The sequence below is a fragment of the Stegostoma tigrinum genome, chromosome 16 (assembly GCF_030684315.1).
Source record: "Stegostoma tigrinum isolate sSteTig4 chromosome 16, sSteTig4.hap1, whole genome shotgun sequence".
Classification (NCBI taxonomy): Eukaryota; Metazoa; Chordata; class Chondrichthyes; order Orectolobiformes; family Stegostomatidae; genus Stegostoma; species Stegostoma tigrinum.
In genome coordinates this window covers 39,480,730-39,500,485 of record NC_081369.1, presented here as the reverse complement: position 1 = coordinate 39,500,485, position 19,756 = coordinate 39,480,730, and the positions used below count along the sequence as shown (strand labels likewise).

General features: G+C 40.0%; 1 protein-coding gene across 5 annotated transcripts in view; it reads right to left on the bottom strand.

Annotated features, from left to right (window-relative positions):
- ankrd11 (ankyrin repeat domain 11) overlaps positions 1–19,756 on the bottom strand; it is a 171,110-nt gene that overhangs the window by 81,460 nt on the left and 69,894 nt on the right. For all 5 annotated transcript variants that reach the window (XM_048546267.2, XM_048546266.2, XM_048546263.2 and 2 more), the window contains one exon: positions 16,787–16,933. In XM_048546267.2, coding sequence (XP_048402224.1) covers positions 16,787–16,873 — 87 coding nt within the window. In that variant the 5' untranslated portion in view covers positions 16,874–16,933. The remainder of the gene's footprint in view (positions 1–16,786; positions 16,934–19,756) is intronic.

The window sequence follows — 19,756 nt, the reverse complement described above, 5'->3', positions numbered from 1 at the left end:
CCGCTAGACTATCACCTAGCTATGATTCCAAGCGTTCACAATCAGTCTTTTCTTACATCAAGAATTTATTTCTAAGTAAACAAAACACCCCAGATTTTGAAGGCTACAAGCAATATCTTAATCAAAGCCATTGTACCTCATGAAATTCATGAGAACAAGGATAAATGGCAAATGCTAGCAATCATCTCATGCACCCTTCTAGCCATATTTTCAAGCATCAGATAGGATTGCTGGCTTTTGACAGGAAACTGGTGTTCAGCGAACACTTGGGCAATGCCATTTTGCATTCCACTGTTGCCAATCGTGCTTTGCAATGATGTAGTGCTGTAGTGCAGCAATGCTGTGCTTCTGCACATGCCTACTCATTATGCCACCGTGACAACACTACAGCTTCAACTCAAACCTCTCCAAATGCCTGTCAATCTTTGATTGATTTAACCTTCATTATGGACAAAATTTTGGAAGTAAAGCAATCAGCTTGTAGTTACTAGAAACGTGCTTACAACATTTTTGAATACTGGTTTCACACTTGCCTCACTCTAATCTCCAGGCAATTCACCTGTAACTATGGAAACCCTGAGGCCATCTGCACCTACACTTTCCAAGCAAACTAGGTAACAAACCATCAGGGCCAGATAAACCCCCACTGTTAAAAATCAGTCAAATCAAATCAGACTCACTACCTCTGTACTCAGAACAATAAAATTAAAATACTCAATGACCCTCAAAATGGAGTCTGATCATTTTTAACCAGCCTTATTGAATAACCAGTCATAGCTTTTGTGAATAATTAGTGTCAGATACCAATCTACCAGTATAAACAAAAAAAATTAACAATTTAGTAATAATAGTTGCTTCAGCAAAGTTAAACTATAAAGTCATCTAACTAGTGTCTATTATTTAAACCTTATCCTCTGTTAATTCTAGCCCCCACTCTCTCACAAAGACAGATACACAGAGTGTGGGGACAAAGCATAAGGAAAAAATAAATGAGATGTAAATGGTCAGTTCATTTAGGCAGATTCCTTGATTTACAACATCACCAGAACATAGGATAATATCTTGCCCGGTTTCTGATGACATCAACATATGCAAATACTTTCCAGTAGGCTCCAAGAATTATTCATTTAATTCTTATAACCAAGATTCTATGCTGCAACCTTTCACTGAGTTGACGATGAGAAGACGATCAGGTCCCAGTTAATATTTAACATCTATCATCTGCTTCATTGTAATGCCTCTACACAGTCAAAGCCTCTGTGGAGCACTTTTTCAGAAACAACCTGCAGTGAAGTTTCAGCCCTGGCCTCATAAGCAAATAGTTCGCTTGTTTTCTCTTGTTCTTAAACAAGCTACTGCTCACAGTCCAAAGGCCATCTTCAGCCCATACTTCACCGCTCATAATCGAAAACAATTTACAAATAAAAAGGTGAAAAAAATCAGTGAGAGTTCTAACGACATCAACCATTGCTTATCTTTTGAGTACATCCAGTCTATGAATTTATGGCTTACAATCAGTTCTGCCATGTCTACTTGTTTTCTTTATTATTCTTAGGCAGTACCTCAGGATCAAGGATGACTTGCCGCTATGCTGGTTCAAAGAATTCTGAAATGGCTAATAAGTCCAATGTGCAATCCACAGATTCTGTCACATGTAAGACAGATAATTGTCGTATTGATTAGGTGGATTGTTTGGAGGATTATGAGCTATCTCCAACACCTCAATTTCATCTTTTCACATTCTTGGCAAAGTCCTGGTGTTCAATGCCCTGCAAAATGGGCTTTTGCCATTTTGGTTGGTCACAAGCCAGGGATTAATCCACGTCAGCAAGGATGCTGGTCTGTTTTTGAGATCGCTGAAGTCTCTCATTTTCTGGGAAATCTCCTGCTATGCCCCACCTTTTATTAAAATAAGTTGCTTCAGGAGTCTGGTGTCAGGTATTTGCATCTTTTGATATTTTGTCAGAATTCACATCATTAGTCATCACTGACACAAACGACTGATTAAGCATTTTAAAACTTGCTCTGCGCCATTAAGCGCATATAATCCTTTTTGTCCTAACAGAACCCAATCCACCTCTTAATACCACTTGGCATTTAGATGCTTCAAGATTTTATTTTTACTTTTTCTATTACATTATATTCTCGTATTCTTTGTCAGTCCTGTTTACCTCTTCACTCCCCCTCGTGTTGCATTTGGCCTGGCCTTCCTTTCAAGAATTCATCTTGTGATCCCAGCTGAGCAAGTCAGATCCCAAGGGAAACTTAGCTTGATACCTTGCTTTTCGGCAGTTTGGTTACTGTAGTGGTCAGTCACTGAAGAAATTTGCAAGAGATACCCGAAGCACTTTTAACAAAGTTCAATGAAAACTATTTTACACTAAACAGGAACTGGTCGAAATGACTTTATTACAAAAGATTAGAAATAAAGATTCAACATTTTAACTGTCAACAGAAACCTTATAGACAGTCAAACCTCACTGAACAGTCAGCCTGCTTTCATTTAAAGGTTTCTCAAGTTTGCACAACTAAACTTAGTTTTTTTCCGGCAGATTTCTGCATTCACTCACCAGTAGCATCTTAAGTTAAATGTCTCCATGAGACTCAAACAACCTGTTAGCAACAGCCTTCTGTTTCTGGTGCTCTCCCTTGCTTACAGTAAATTATTCAGGAGTTCTCTCCTTCTTCCATGAGTTTTCTGGAGACTCAAACTCCAATGATGCAGTTAAATGCTTTTCTTCCTGAACGACCTGTTTCTAATGTTCAAAACTTACATTTTCAGTGGATTTCTGATGGCTCTCTAAAAGGGAATTGTTTGCCTCCTGTGTTAAACATCAGCTACTCATTTGGCAACAGTTCCATTCTTTTCTCAGTTATCTGAAAACCATGAACTAGTTGTCTGAAGTATTTCTTTTTGGTAAAAAGAAGCCTCATTTAAAATCATGCAAACTCATTTACAGATGCACCAGCGCCATCCACGGAACTCAAAATGAAATTAAGTCATTCTCTTAATCTACACAAGAGAAATACACATCATTCTTAAAGTTGTACATGGTTCCATGTCAGAATTCAAGTTTTCAAACAGAAATACGTCATCAACAATTTCACGAACCATCACTCCTCCTTCAAGAAAATATACGAATCCAAGTCTTTTGAGTTTTCTATTTTCTATCACATTTTCATTATACTCCTTTATTTCTTCGGATTTCACTCTGATGGTGACAATTTTCAGACGATACACTAAGGACGTCGCACACACAATTTTCCAACACAAATGCATTTTTGATCATGACATTTGTTTTCTTCCATATTTGTCCTTGATAAAGCATCCCCTAAAATGTTGCCTTTTCCTGTGACCTGAATGATTTTTAAATTGCTTGGTTATAGCATTAGACTCCAAAGAAACACTTGCAAATTCCTGTCATGGAATTTGACAATGAATGAGAGAGATTATGATTTGTGTAAGCAACAGTCTCTGAAATCTACATGTCTATCAATTGCAAAGTGTTGCCAAGCTAACACTAAATTCAAAGTCTCTCCACCCAACAGTTCATTATTTCTGTTGGCATGAGTTTAATTTTCTAGAAAAATAACTGAGTGACAAGGTGAGCTGTGAGGAAGATGCAGGGATGTTTTGGTGCAATTTGGACATGCTGAGGGGGCAAATGTACGGATGATGCAGTGTAATGTGGAAAAATGTGAGGTTATCCTCTTCGTAGCAAAAAGGTGGCAGACTGTCTGAATGATTATAAATTGAGAGAGGGGAACATGCAGAGATCTGGGTGTCCTCATACACCAGTCAGTGAAGGTATGTATACAGGTGCAGCAGGCAGTAAAACAGCAAATGGAATTTTGACCTTCATATCACAAGGACTCAAGGACAAAAGCAGGGATATCTTGTTTCAACTATACAGGGCCTTGGAGAGACTATACCTGGAATACAACATGCAGATTCAGTCTCAGCATTTAAAGGAAGGATTTCATGCTATTGAGGAAGCGCAGCAAACGTTTACTGGACTGAGACCTAGGATGGCAGGACTCACACAAGGCAAGGTTGAATCAGTTGCGATTACATTCGCTGGCACTCAGAAGAACAAGGAGTGATTTTGCAGAAACCTATATAATTTTAACAGGGAATGAGAGTTGATGCAGAAAAAATGTTTCAATTGGCAGAGAGTACAGAACAAGGATCACTGTCTAAGGATATGGAGCAAAATATTAGGGCTGACGTGAGAAATTTCTTTACCCAGAATGGTGTGTCTGTGGAACTTGCTACCACAGGGAGCAGGGAAGGCCAAACCACTATGATTTTGAGGAAGGGCTGGATATAGCACTTGGATCTAAAGGGATCAAAAGATGTGGGAGGAAAGCAGGATTAAGCTGTTGATTTAGATGATTAGCTACGATTATAATGAATGGTGCAGCAGGCTCAAAAGGCCAAATGGTCAATTCCTGCTCCTATTCAAGTTTCCACATGAGATATTATAGTATTGACCACAATTGCTGCTTCTGGGATTTCAAAACTTGATACTTCTTTGACTAAGTCTTAAAGGTTTACTGGAATACTGTTTCAAAACTCTTCCATAATCATCCTTTTTCCCTTTAGTGTCCAAAAATTATTTATTCACCTTTGAAGACAGAAACCACTGATTAGACATTTATTTTCTACAACTGTTTGATTAAAATACTTTCTCGTTGTCTTAAATTTTCTGAGATTAGTTTCAGGGATAAGATATGAAGAATTGAATCTGCAAACAGCTTCATAATCCACACAATACTCTTTTGTTCCATTTCATTCTTGGTACATGGGCTTTGCTGGCTGGCCAGCATTTATTGCCCATCCCTAGGTGCCCTCGAGAAGTGGTGTTGAGCTGCCTTCTTGAACCATAGCAACCAACATGCTGTGGGTTGATGCACAATGCCATTAGAGAGGGAATTCCAGGATCCCAACCCAGTGACAGCCAAGGAACAGTGGTAGATTTCCAAGTCAGATTGGTGAATAGCTTGGAGGGGAACTTGCAGATGATGGCTTTCCAATATATTGCTGCCCTTGTCCTTCTATATGGAAACTGAAAGAACTACACATGCTGTAAATCAGAAACAAAAATTTCAGAGAGATTAGAGTTAATGTTCCGAGGAAAGGTCACTGGTCCCAAAACGTTAGCTCTGATTTCACTGATGCCAGACCTGCTGAGCTTTTTCTTCTAGACAGAAGTTATCATGGGTTCAGAAAGTGTTGTCTAAGTATCTTTGATGAATTTCTGCATAGCAGCTTGTAAAACTACTGCTTGCTGAGCATTGGTGGTAGAGGGGCAAATGCTTTTGGATGCGGTGCCAGACGGAATATTCCATCACACTTCCGACATGTGTCTTGTAGAAGGTAGACAGGCTTTGAGGAATCAGGAAGTGAGTTTCTAACTGCAGTATTTCTGGTCTCTGACCTGCTTTTGTAGCCACTATGTCAATCGTGGCGTAAAACACTACTGAATGTCAAAGAGCAATGGTTAGAATATCTCTTGTTGAAGATGGTCATTGCCTGGTATTTAGTGATGCAAACATTACTTGTCACTGTCAACCCAAGCCTGGATACTGTAGTTGACCATGGATTGCTTCATTATTTGAGGAATCATAAATGGCAAATATCTAACCTTATGAGGCAAGGTCATGATAAATCAACTGAAAATGATTGGGCCTCGGATACTACACTGAGGAATGCCTCTAGAGATGTCTAGAGAGCTGAGATGACTGACTTCCAACAACTACAACCATCTTATGTTCCAGGTATGACTCGAGCTGGCAGAGAGTTTGCCACCAATATCAATCAATTCCAGTTTTGCTAGGGCTTCCTGATGCAACACTCAGTCAAATATGGTTTTGAGATGAAGGGCTCTCACTCTCATCTCAAACCACCTCTGGAATTCAACTCTTTGTCCATGTTTGAACTAAGGCGGCAATGAGAACAGTCGATTGGCCCTGGTGCATCCCAAACTGGGAGTCGCTGAGCAGGTTATTGCTAAGCTGGTCCTGCTTGACAACACTGTTCATGACACCTTCTATCACATTACTGAGAAAGACTGATGGGGCCAGTAACTGGACAGATTGGATTTGTCCTGTTTTTTGCATACAAGAGCTACCTGGGCAAATTTTCACATTGTTGGATAAGTGCCAGTGCTGTAACTGTACTGAAACAGCTTGGCTTGGGCAATTGCAAGTTCTGGGGCAAGTCCCAAGTATTATTGCCCGAATGTTGTCAGGGCCCATAGCCCTTGTATTATCCAGTGCCTCCACTTATTTCTTGATATCACGTGGCGTGAATCAAATTGACTGAAAACTGTGGTGCTGAGCACTTTTGGAGGAGGCAGAGATGCATCATCCACTCGACATTCCTGGCTGAAGACTGCTGCAAATGCTTCAGCCTTATCTTTTGCATTGACATGTAACTTTACTATTAATCTTCTATCATTGACGATCGCTCCTACAGCAGCAAGTTGTTTAATTGTGCTCTCATGACTGGAAGTGGCAGGAAAAGTGTGTCTATCACTTGCTGTTATTTATCTATCATGCAAGTGTCTTTTAGATATGCTTGGTGCTGTTCATAGCATGCAATCCTTTACTCTAGATTGAGTCCTCAGTTTGATGGTAATGGTTGAGTGATAGCTATGCTGGGTCATGAGATTTAGAGTGTTCTGGAGTGAATTGTGCAGTATTTGATGGTCCACAGCACCTCAGAGCTCCAGTCTTCAGTTAAGAGTCAAAGAAACAGACCTTTTGGTCTAACTCGTCCATGCTGATCAGATATTCTAAATTAGACCCACCTGCCAGCATTTGGCCCACATTCCTCTGAACCGTTCCTATTCATATCCACATCCATCACTTCTTCCGGCAGATAATTCTATTCACACACTACCATCTGTGTGAAAAAGTTGCCCCTTAGGTCCCTTTCAAATATTTCCTTTCTCACCGTAAACCTACACCCTCTAGTTTTGGACTATCCTTGAAAAAAGACATTGACTAGTCACCCTATCCATGCTCTTCATGATTTTATAAACATCCACAAAGGTCACCCCTCAACCTCTGATGCTCCAGGGAAAATAGTGCCAGCCTCTTCAGCCTCTCCCTGTAGATCAAACCCGCCAACCCTGGCAACATCTTGTTAATCTTTCATGCATCCTTTCAAGTTTCACAACATCCTTTCTTTAGCAGCAATCAGTATTCCAAAAGTGGCCTAATCAATGTTCTATAGAGCTGCAACATGACCTAAGTCCTATACTCAATGTTATAACCAATGAAGACATGCATGCTAAACACCTTCTTCACTACGTAAATCTACCTGTCGCTCCACCTTCAAGCAACTATGAACGCGTACTCCAAAGTCTCTTTGTTTGGCAACACTCTCCGGGACCTTACCATTAAGTTTACACATCCTGCCCTGATTTGCCTTACCAAAACGCAACACCTCACATTTATCTAGGTTAGTCATCTGCCACTCCTCATTGGGGCAGATTGGCCCAACTGATTTAGATCTTGTACTCTGATAATCTTCTTCACTGGCCACTATGCCAACAGATCTGGTCATATGAGCAAGTTTACTAACCGCTCCTCCTCTATTCACATACAAATCATTTATATAATTGACTAAAAGCAGTGGACCCAGCACCAAACCTTGCAGCACACCACTGGTCTCCTACCTTAAAAGCCAATTTTGTACCCAAATGGCTATGTCTCCCTGGATTCCATGTGATCCAACCTTGCTAACCAGTCTACCATGCAGAACATTGTTGAACGCCTTGCTAAAGTCCATACAGGCAATATCCACTGTTCTGCCTTCAGCTAAGTTCTTTATTACTTTGAGTCATAGAGAGATACAGCACAGAAACAGACCCTCCGGTCCAACTTGTCCATACCAATCAGATATCCTAAATTAATCCATTCCCATTTGCCAGCATCTGGCCCATATCCTTCTAAACCTTTCCTACTCATACACACACCCATATGTCTTTTAAATGCAGTCATTGTATCAGCCTCCACAACTTCCTCTGGCAGCTCATTCGAAACAAGCACCACCATCTGTGCAAAAAAGTTGTCCCTTAGATCCCTTTTAAATCTTTCCCCACTCATCTTAAACCTGTGCCCTCTAGTTTGGGACTACTCTATTTTGGAGAAAAGTCCTTGTCTATTTACCCTATCCATGCCCCTCACGATTTGAAAAAAACCTCAGTAAGGTCACCTCTCAGCTTCCGACATTCCAGGGAAAGTAGCCCCAGAGCCTCTCCCCATACTTCAAATCCTCCAATCCTGGCAACATCCTTGTAAATCTTTTCTACATCCTTTCAAGTTTCACAACGTCCTTCTTATAGCAGGGAGACCAGAATTGCATGTAACAAAGTGTGGAGCTGGATGAACACAGCAGGCCAAGCAGCATCTCAGGAGCACAAAAGCTGACATTTTGAACCAGAATTGCATGCAGTATTCCAAAACTGGCATAACCAATGTCATGTAGAATCGCAACTTGACCTATACTCAATGCACTGACCAATAAAGGCAAGTGTACCAAACGCCTTTTCATTATCCGATTTACCTGAGACTCCATTTTCAGGGAACCATGAACCTGCACTCCAAGCTGCCTCTGATCAGCAACACTCCCCAGGACTTGACCATTACATGTATAAGTCCTGCCCTGATCTGCCCTTCCACAATGCAGCACCTCACATTTATCTAAATTATCTGCCATTCCTTGGTCATTTGGCCCATCTGATCAAGATCCCACTGTACTCTGAGGTAACCTTCTTCACTGTCCACTACACCTCCAATTTTGGCATCATCTGCAAACTTCCCAACCATATCTTCTATGTTCACATCCATATCATTTATATGAACGACAAAACACAGTGGACCCAGCACCGATTTTCTGGCACACTGCTGGTCATAAGCCTCCAGTCTGAAAAGTAACTCTCCACTACTACCCTGTCTTCTACCTTTGAGCCAGTTCTGCAAGTTCCCCCCGTATGCCACGTGATCTAACCTTGTTAACCAGCCTACCATGACAAACCTTGGAGAATACGTTACTGAAGTTAATTTTTGATGTGGAGGTGCTGGTGTCGGACTGGGGTGGACAAGATCAGAAATCAGATGATACCAGGTTATAGTCCAACAGGTCAACTTGAAATCACAAGCTTTCAAGCACTGCCCCCTTCATCAAGTGAATGGACAATGCTCCAAAAGCTTGTAATTTCAAATAAAACTCTTGGGCTAAAAGCCTGGTGTCGTCTGATTTCTGAGGACATCCATGTAGATCATGCCTACCACTTTGCCCTCATCAATCCTCTTCACTACTTCTTCAAAAAACTCAATCAATTTAATGAGACACCACTTTCCATGCACAAAGGCAGGTTGACTATCCCCAACCAGTTCTTGCTTTTCCAAACACATGCAAACCGTGTCCTTCAGAATCGTTCCAACCACTTCTCTAAGTTGTCTATCTTTCATATACTTCTCCACAGTAAATACTGACATGAAAAACACATTTAGTATCTCACCTCCTGTATTTCCTACAGCTCCACAGAAAGATCTGTTTGAAGTCTGTCTATTCAGCATGGTGATTGTGTCACACAACATGATGGAGGGTATTCTGAATATGAAGCTGGGACCAGAGGTGTGTGCAGTGGTCACTGTTACCAATATGGTCAGCACTCATGCATGTGCAGTGAGCAGATTGTTAGAGATCAGCATGTTTTTCCCTCTTATTGGTTCCCTCACCATCTACTGCCCACTCAGCCAAACAGCTATGTCCCTAAGGACTCAACCAGTTTGATGAATGATGCTGCTGCCTAGCCACCCTTAGTTGTGAACCTTCAGGGTTTCGTCTAACTACTGTTCACCATGGAGAAGCCATGTTCAATATGGCTTCCTCATCAGTCGAGGGAGGACAGTATGTGGTAATATGCAGAAAGCTTCTTTGCCCATGTTTACTCTGAAGCCATGAGATTTCATGGGGTCTGGAGTGAATCCTGGGCAATGTTCTCACACTATTCCACTGCACCATCACCTCTACAGGTTCTGTCCTGCCAGTGGGACTGGGCATACTCATGGATAGTGATGGGGGTGTCTGGGACATCGTGTTAAGTAATGATTCGATGAGTATGACTATGTCAGCCTGTTGCTTGACTAGTCTGTGAGATAGTTCTCCCAAGTTTGGCATTAACCCCCAATGTTAGTATGGAGGATTGTGTTGGATCAGCATGCTTTGCAGCTGCCGAGGTTGATGCCAGGTGGTCCCTCCAATTTCATTTCTTTGTTGAGATTTCACAGCAATTGACACAACTGAGGGGTTTGTTGGGCCATTTCAGAGGACACAACACTGTGGGGGGCCTGCAGTCACACTGTAGGCCAGACCAGGTAAGGAGGCAGTTTCCTTCCCTGAAGGACATTAATGAGCCAGATGGGTTTTTCCAACAATTGATAATCATTTCATGGTTGTCAGCAGATTCTTAATTCAAGATTTCTTTTTGTTACTGAATTTAATTTCAACTCTGCTGTGGATCTCCAGAACATTAGCTGAGTTTCTGGATTAATCGGCTTGCAACATACCACTTGGCCATTGCCTCCCCTTCATCTTCTGACAAGCCGGTGATTATACTGAAGGCTGTACAAATGAGGGAACTCTGCAACCTTAATGTCCCGACATTTTTGGCCACTTCATCTTCCAAAATATTTCAAATGAGGTAATCTATTCTCTGTAAATTTAGGCATTAAATCAAGAATTCTGGTAAAATCAAATCTTTCTCTGGAATTAGAATTATCCTTCTAACTACTACCTCTACATTCTTCCTTTATTTAATAAGCTTTTTTTTCAAACTAAGTCATGTTTGATTCATCTCCCTATTTCTTTCGAGTTCAACATTTCAAATTCCATCACTTTCCCCCACTCTTGCCAATTTAAGCTTCCTTATTTCTATGTCTCTTTACATTTCATATTTTTCTTTTTATCCTCCATCCATTATTTTTAACCACTTTCCTTCCAATTCTGAAAGTACTTTATTCCCCACATTTCTAACTGAACTACATGCTGGGTAGTCACTCAGTATCTCACCCACATTTCAATCACTTTTTAACCTCTATCTTCATCCAGCAAACCATGGCTTTGCTTCTCATACTTTTCACACTTCTGGTAACGCAACAAGACTCTACCTAAAACATTACTTCCTTCGAGACGATCTGTTGTTCCATGATAAAACCAAAGGAAAACCTATTTTATCCTGCGTTCCTTCTCAATCCTTTGACGGTGGCCACTTTCCAATTAGAAGTTCGTCTTTTTCCAAAAAAGCAGTGCAATGAACAAATCTATTGCAAATCTAAACTCATAGATGCAATTAAAGTTCTTAGACAAGCACTTTCCCATAGACACTTGATTCATTTGGTCTACCTCATTCCCCAGGGACATATTGCTTCTTTTCTAGATTTAGTGAAAACATACTGGTCAATGAAGTTCTCCCGAATGCATTTTGCAAGTTCTTCTTCAATATCTCCCTTGTTCAATATTACTTAGAATTAGAATTAGGGTTATTGTCACATGTACTCAAGTACAAGGATACATGTGTACTGTGAAAAGTGTACAAAATCACCACTTCTCGCGCTTAGACGTAATGATTCCGAGGCACAAAATCTTCGGCATAAACTAGAAAATAAAAGAAATAAAAGGTAAAAGTTCCGCACAACAGCCTTTCTAAAGCAGGAGTCCACAGTGGGCTTCACTCCAAGCCCAGGAATCCACATTGGGTTTCCACAAGTCTGGTAGTCTGAGCTGGGCTTCCTTGAGCCAGGCGCCCGCTCTGGGCTTTCTCAAGGCCGGAAGTTACTGGATATCAAAAACAAATAATAATTAACAAGTCCCCCAGTTTCACCACTCTATAGATCTTGAATAACCCTGCGGATTTGCTCTGCTATCTTGCTCCATTTGAAGGAGCAACAAATGGATACTGCCCTGGCTTTTCAAGAGCATCTTCTCTTTCATACACGACTTAAATCAGGACCGGTAGTCACTTTTTTTTTCCCCTCCTCCAACTTGGCTGAACATTCCTCTCCGAGTACTTAGTACCTGTCTTTTACTCACCAGGAACTATTATTACTGGACAAAATCCATGCATATACTTGCTGGTTAGAGTGTATTCAGCCAACAACACACCATAAAACTCAACCTTTAACTCTCTTTTGTACACATTTGTATATTCATTTTTGTGATTTTAAAAAGTAAGTCGACCCAATTAAAAAGGAATTTAATCATTATAGCACTGTTGGTAAAAAAGGAAACCTCTGCTGTGTTCATCCAGCTTCACACTGTATTATCTCAGATTCTCCAGCATCGGCTGTTCCTACTATCCCTGGATCAAATTAACATGTTGCTCGTGAAAGAAATAATGCCCTTGCCACAAATCTCTGTGCGCAAACGCTTATACGTTTGGATACAAATAACTACTTGTTACATTCTCTGTTATGACACGTACTCCTCTCTCCCGCAAAACCAGGGGAACTGTCTGTTCCTTCCAGTCTGGCAGGTAGACACCATTGTTCTGCGATTCTTGTATTCCGATCACAGAATCTGAACTATCAACTTATTTTCTCCATGAGCACCCAACATCCACCATCCCTACACCCACCCCCCAACTATAGCATAAATGCTGTCCACTCTACACATCACTTCAGCTCTCATGAAGAGTCATTTAGACTCAAAACGTTAGCTTGCAGAACAAAGAGTTAACACCAACTGAGAGTTGCAGCATGGCATGTGCCAATGTCCAGGACTATGTGCTGAGGGATGCACAATGCTTGGGGCAGCTGCCACCAAGGAAGAGTGGGGAAAGAACACTGTCTGACATCTTCCTGCTGAAGGCAAGTAGGGGTCTGCTCAGTTGTCAGGTGCTCCCAGTGTCTCAAATATTTGCAAACATTTGAGAATGTGTAAGAGAAGTCTTTGTTTTTTTGGATAGTCAAAATCCAATGTTTTGTTTATTTGCTTGGTCTGCAACTGATCAGAACCAAAATGCTTTTACAACAATGTACAGAGACACAGAGATTCTTTTATGAACAAAGTATATTTTTGAAATAAAATAATTAGCATACTCTCTATCCATGGATGCTGTCTGACCTGCTGTGATCTCCAGATTGTTTGCTTTCAGTATAGAATCCAGCATCTGCAGTAATTTGCTCCTGTCATTATTAAGCTACATTAACAATATTGCCATAACACCACATTCCCGTGAGGTTGTGTGTGTTTGTGGTTCACAAACCTCATTCTCATACAGGCATATGAATTGGAAACCTATCCGTACTCTTTGTCAAGCTTCTTAGCAGACCCTTATCCACCACAGTATAACTTGCTCTTCCATAAAGGTCTGCAAAGTATTTGCGATCACTTTCAACCTGAAGTTTTAAGGGGATAATTCATATTGGCCTCATCCAGAGGGATTCAACAACATAGATACCAGTCTTTAGTCAATTGATTCATTACATGTGATATCAAGAAATGGCTGAAAGCACTAGATGTGCAAAATACTGCTGACCTCAACAATACTGCAAGAACAGCACTGGGAATTTGTGTTTGAGAAATAACCGTATCTCTAGCCAAATTGTTCTAGTTCAGGTACAACAACAATAGCTACCTGACAAAGTGGAAAATTGCTCAAGTATGTTGTGTCAACAAAAAACTGGGCAAATTCAAACTCAGCCACTTACTGCCTTAACAACTCCTTTTCATCAACATGATGAAAGGGGTAATTAACAATGTTACCAGACAGCACAGGAATGCTACTGATATTTACTTTGGAGGGAGAGGAGGGGAGGGAGGGAGGCAGAAGTGGGAACCAATAAACCAATTAGTTTAACATACATAAATGGGAAGTTTTTAGAATCTATTGTTAAGGAAGTAATAACGTGACACTCGAAGTCAAAACACAATCCAGAATTAGCATGGTTGGGCAAATGAAGGGCAAATTCAGTGAATCCAGACAGGGCAGAAAAAGGTCATTTGGTCCATTAATTCTGCATGTACCTTCCAAAGAGTACCCAACCCCGAACCCAGACCCCTATCCTATCACTGTAATACCGCATTATTCATTGCTAACGTGCCTAGCTTGCACATCTTAGAACAGTGCAGAGCGAATCCACCCAACCTGCACAACTTTGGACTGTGGGAATAAACCCACTCAGACAGGGAGAATGTACAAACTCTACATGGACAGCTGGAATTGAACCTGGGTCTCTGGTGCTGAGGCACCAGTGTTAAACACTGAACCACCGTGCCTCTCCAATTACTCAACCATGATTTACAACAGTTCTTTGAACATGCAACAAGCTAGGTGGATAATGGGAACCCTGCAGATGTAGCAAATCTGGACGTTCGGAAGGCATTCGATAAGGTGCTACATAAAATATTGATACACAAATTAGATCACATGGGGTTCAGGGTAATTTATACCTTGGAATGAGGACTGGCTAACCAACACAAACCAGAGTGTTGGGATAAATTGGCTTTTTTCAGACACAGACTCCAGACTAGTAGAGTCCACAGTGTTCAGACCTCAGGCCCCAATTATGTATCAACTAAATTAATGAGTTGGATGCAGGGATAGAAAATACTACAGCCAAATTTACACATGACACTAAAATAGATGGGAAAGCAAACTGAGTTGAAGAATCAAAAGATTGACAAATGGATTTGGGATAGGTTAGATGAGGTGAGTGGAGCAACATTTGGCAGTTAAGGAGTCAACTACATCGCTATAGATCTAGTCGCACATCAGCCAGACCAGATAAATTGACAGATTTCCTTCTCTGATGCATATTATTGCATCAGGTGGGATATTTTTCCCCTCAAGAATTAACAACACTTTTAATGGCTTTTAATTGCAAATTTCACTATCATGCGCCTGGCCCAGATCCCTTCAAACCTTACGTATTCATGAACTTATCCAAATGTCTTTTAAACTTTGTAACTGTACCTGTAACCACCACTTTCTCTGGCAGTTCATTCCTTAAATGAACCAGCTTGTGTAAAAAAGTTACTTCTAATGTCTTTTTCTTCTCCCACCTTAAAAATATGTCCCCTTGTTTTGAACTCCCCAACCCTATTGCAAACATGGTTGAACTGAAGGGTTTGTTTCCATACTGTATGACTTATGACTATGTGGGACAGTGGGATTCAAACCATGTCCCTGCAACATTAGTGTCAACTTGTGGGATATCAGTGGTGACATTGTACCAGAACGCAGCAGGTGCAAACTAAATGCAAGTTTATTCCTATTATTTCAAGTTTAAATACTTTGAGTCAAACAATTTGAATGTTAAATACTGCCAGTATAAACTATTGTAAGTGTAGAATCTCGTTTGAATTGGTATTACTTGGTTGATTCAACAGTGAAACTTTTGGATTAATGTACTGAAATCTATATTTCCTTTTCAGTGCTTAGTGTTTACTTCTTATACCTCACACTGCTCAAGATATAAATTGCCCTGTGCAGTCAGGATGCTGAGGTCATTTATCCTCACTGTGCCTTTAACACTTTGAACAACTTGATATGCAATAAACATGGAAAGCTAGGTATGCAAAGACAAGACTCACTGACAACAGATAATGTTCAGTGCTCCATCACAGTTCTCCCACATTATTACAGGAGACACAAGGTTAACTTCAAAATGTATAACAATCAGAAACACTGGCATGGCCGGTATATCTACCCAAATCAAAGTCTTGGAGTAATCTCAATTTTCGTTAACTGAATACTGGGGAAAAATGAAGTTTTAATTCCATTACCATTTATCATGAGCTACAATCCTTTCCCATTAGCATCATCTTCCTGCATAACCATTCACTCTGACAAACAGGCAACACAAAGTTTGATACTTTAATCACAACAGAGCTTAACTTCAAACTCCACATCCTTTGCATTGTCAAGCTTGTTCATTTTTAACAGTGAAACACTGGCCTGCTTCACTCCTAGCTTATTTTACCAATCTGTGAAACCCTGTACAAGTTTCAATTTCAGATTTAAACACTCCAATGTCCTATCCTATCTGCCATGCTTCAGGCCATCAAAGATGATGGCTTTGGGGATAAATTTCTCAGCTGTTGTCTTTGAAATGGCAGTCAAAAAGATCAAAAATATTTGGAGCAATTTCATTAGCTCACCTTTCTTCACTTATTAATAGATTTTGGTCAATGCTGTTTTCAAATTAAGTTGATTGTTTTCAAACAAGTAATAAATGATTTTCATTTCCATTTGTTATTGTCAATTGGTGCATCTTCTACCATTTCAGATGCAACAGGCTGCTGCCTTGTGAAAATAAAAAATAAAGCTCATCAAATGCACATAACCTTCCATTTTACTTAAAATAATTGTTGTAAACAAGGAAATTAGGAGTTCAGAGTGATGTCAAACACATATGACCCATTTGGCCTGCTCTACGAGGACCACTATAATGGACATTCACTTCATTTCGGATTCCTTGCTGCCAGACCACAAGATGACATCAATTCAAAGGATACGAAATTCCTTCCTTTAGGTCCTTGGACAGAAATTTTGACTTTTTTTAACTGTAACTATGAATGGTGTTTCTCAACAAAAGAAACTCTATATGTTTGCTGTCATTCACCTTTAAGATATTCAAGATCATAATCTGATCTGGCACAATAGGCGCTAGATAATACATAACTTGGGTCTCATTTTGTCAAATGTCATTGAAAAGCCAGTGTTAAAATGCTCATTTCATTAGCTTGGTGACTGTATAATCTTACCTTCTTCCCGGACTGTTTTTCCACCATATCGATGTTGAGTAGGTAACCTTCTGAAAGTGGTGTTTTAGAACACCCACTCTTGGGCATCGTTTCTCCTTCCCGCTGCTGTCACCTCATTCAAACATCCACTGCATCATCATCGACTGTCTGCAGTAAACAAATGGAAGTGCAAGTTAGAGCATCCATGTTCAATTGACTGGGATGTATCTGTCAAAATTTGATCAAAAATTAATTCTGGCATGATGCGTTTTAGATTAGGGGTGGAATCTGAAACGTCTCCTCAACTTTTGCAAGGGTACAGCTGGTGTAGAACACACTATCACTCATCCTGTTCATTTTAAATCATGTCTCTTCTTGAGAAAATGCTGATGTGCTTCAAATTCCTACAGCATCCCCATACAATTCTTGCTACTACTTTGGTGCTCAAGGTGGTCAAACTAGACCACTGCTATCACGATAAATTTTGAACTGTTGACTGTTTAAATATCTGTAAAAAATCAACCATCATCTTGTTTGCATTTGATGCTATTGGGGTTACTCAAGTATTGCCACATTAAACAATGTTACTGCAATTCAAATAACACAAAACCGGATTCTAAAGTGTACAAAAATTTTAAGTACATATCAAACTGATTGTGACTTTGACTCCACTTATAAATTATAGATTGGGCTCTTGCGGCACACTGTTGGTCACCCCATCACTGGACCAAGAGACCTGGATTCAATTCCTAACTGCTTCATAGCATGTAATAACATCTCTGAACGAGTTGAGCAAGAAGTATCCATAATTATCAATTTTACTGACCTTACTGATCTTGAGGCAGAAGGCACAAGAGGAAGGTGGGTAGGAAGAAAACCTAAAGACCCATAGGTTGAAAAGATCTACAATAAATCTTCACCAGGGCATTGGCCATGATGATCTTCAAACATTGTACTCATGTGGAGAGAGAGTGAATTTATCCCAATATCTCAATCAGAAATCTATGCAACAGCACTACTTGGCAATACAGTCATAGCTCCACTATATTGGGGAATTCACAATCTTGATTTTAAAACTGTGCTGCTTTCTCAGACATATTAACTTAACTAAAAGTTTCATCACCAGATTGTAGATATTCTGATCAACCTGTTCAGAGATGTTATTACATAACTCTGAAGCAGGTGGGACTTGAACCCAGACTTTCTGATCCAAAGTTAGGTACACAGCTGCTACGCTACAACACCCATCAACTTGGAGAAAACTACCAGATTATATAGATAGTGGGGTGATGGGGAACAGTCTCTTGTTTATTTTGAACTACGGAAAATATTTCTTCAAAAAAGTATTCTTTGATGAAACAATAACAATGCTAGTAACTGAGCAACAACTGTTATTCAATGTCACTTCTAAGCCACAAGTGGAGGGGTCAAGTCCCACAACAGACTTCAAACACAAAAACTGACACTGCAGTACCGTACACAAAGGGAGCACAGCACTGCCACAACTGTTATATTTTGGTTGACACGCAAAATCTAGGCTCCAACTCGGCTGGATATAAAAGATCCCACAGTACTGCTTCAAAGATGTAAGTATCACTGGTGTCTTGGACAATATTTTAAACAGCTCATTATCACATTGTTTATGCATGCTGCTGTAAACCCTACATTATAACATTTACCAAACTTCACCATTTTGTCTACTGTAAAGTGTTTTCAGCCATTAGGTGGTTATGAAAGCACTACATAAATCCAAATATTTTGTTTTTGTTCCCTTACAGGGAAATGTAAATTTAGACAAAACATTTTTTCCAGCTTGTTCTGCAACGATACAGAGTGCAAACCAAATTATTAAGGCTCTTTCAAATTTGGATTGGATGTTAATTTCAACTCAAGGCATAAAGATGCAAATAGATTTACACTGATATAGTTGTTACAATGAAGTTTATAAAGCTAGTATATTTTGTACTATAGCTTGAACATTGAGGCAACGAGTAAAATGCGACCTGTTATCAAAACTACATGACAGTAAATCTGAGTGATTTGACTGTTGAGGTCAAAAGACTTAGACTACTTGACTGATACTAAAAGGCACAAGTTGATTATACTTGGAGACAGTGGCAGCAGTCTAAGATTGAAATAAGTTGATTCCCAAAGTCACTGAAAAGACTTCGCTGGCAGCAAGCTGCAAATTATACATTTATTTCTAAGATGAAAGGGAATCAAAAATAACTAATTTAATCTTGTTAAGGTACACTTAGCTAGTTAGTTGTGTTTCATAGTTTCACAGGGAAGAAGTCATAGGAAACCATTTTGACATGAGCTTGCAGGCTTCCATACAAATTAATGAATATCACAAACAGATAGCAAAGGGTCTGGATATCAACAAACAGAAAAGGCTGCTTGCCTTTGCAATCTACCAGGATTGGATGCATGAGGTCAATGGTCTAGTCAAAAAGACACATGTTGCAGCATTTCACAAATTCAAGGTGATTTGTTTTGGCATGGTCTCGGAGAAGAGGAGTCATTGGAACGTGTTTTGAAGCCAAGGCAAATGCTTGGAAATGGTCACTTGAAGTTACTGCTCGGTGACATGCAAACCCATTGATTGAAAACAAAGCTAATTCATAGGAGATGATAAGCATTAAAAGGCAAATGGTTCCACCCTCTGGTTCAACGCTTAACGTGCATAAAAAGAAAGTCCTATTCAAACAATGGTCTTCATTCGCTTATTCAGTCGTTTGGTACTGAAAGTTTTAAAATGTAAAATCTTGATGCATCATTCTTTTGGTTATTATTTGGAAGTGAAATCAGGGTTACACTTGTGGCCAAATAAAGTACTGCAGTACCAGTTCTCTCTCTCTCTCTCGTCCAATGTATCGTTGCTGCCGATTCAATTTCACAATAATGAGCTCACATGTCAAAAAAGAAATTGTTACAATAACAAGACAGTAAACATTTAAAAATGGATGGGGTAGGATGCTCAAAACATGA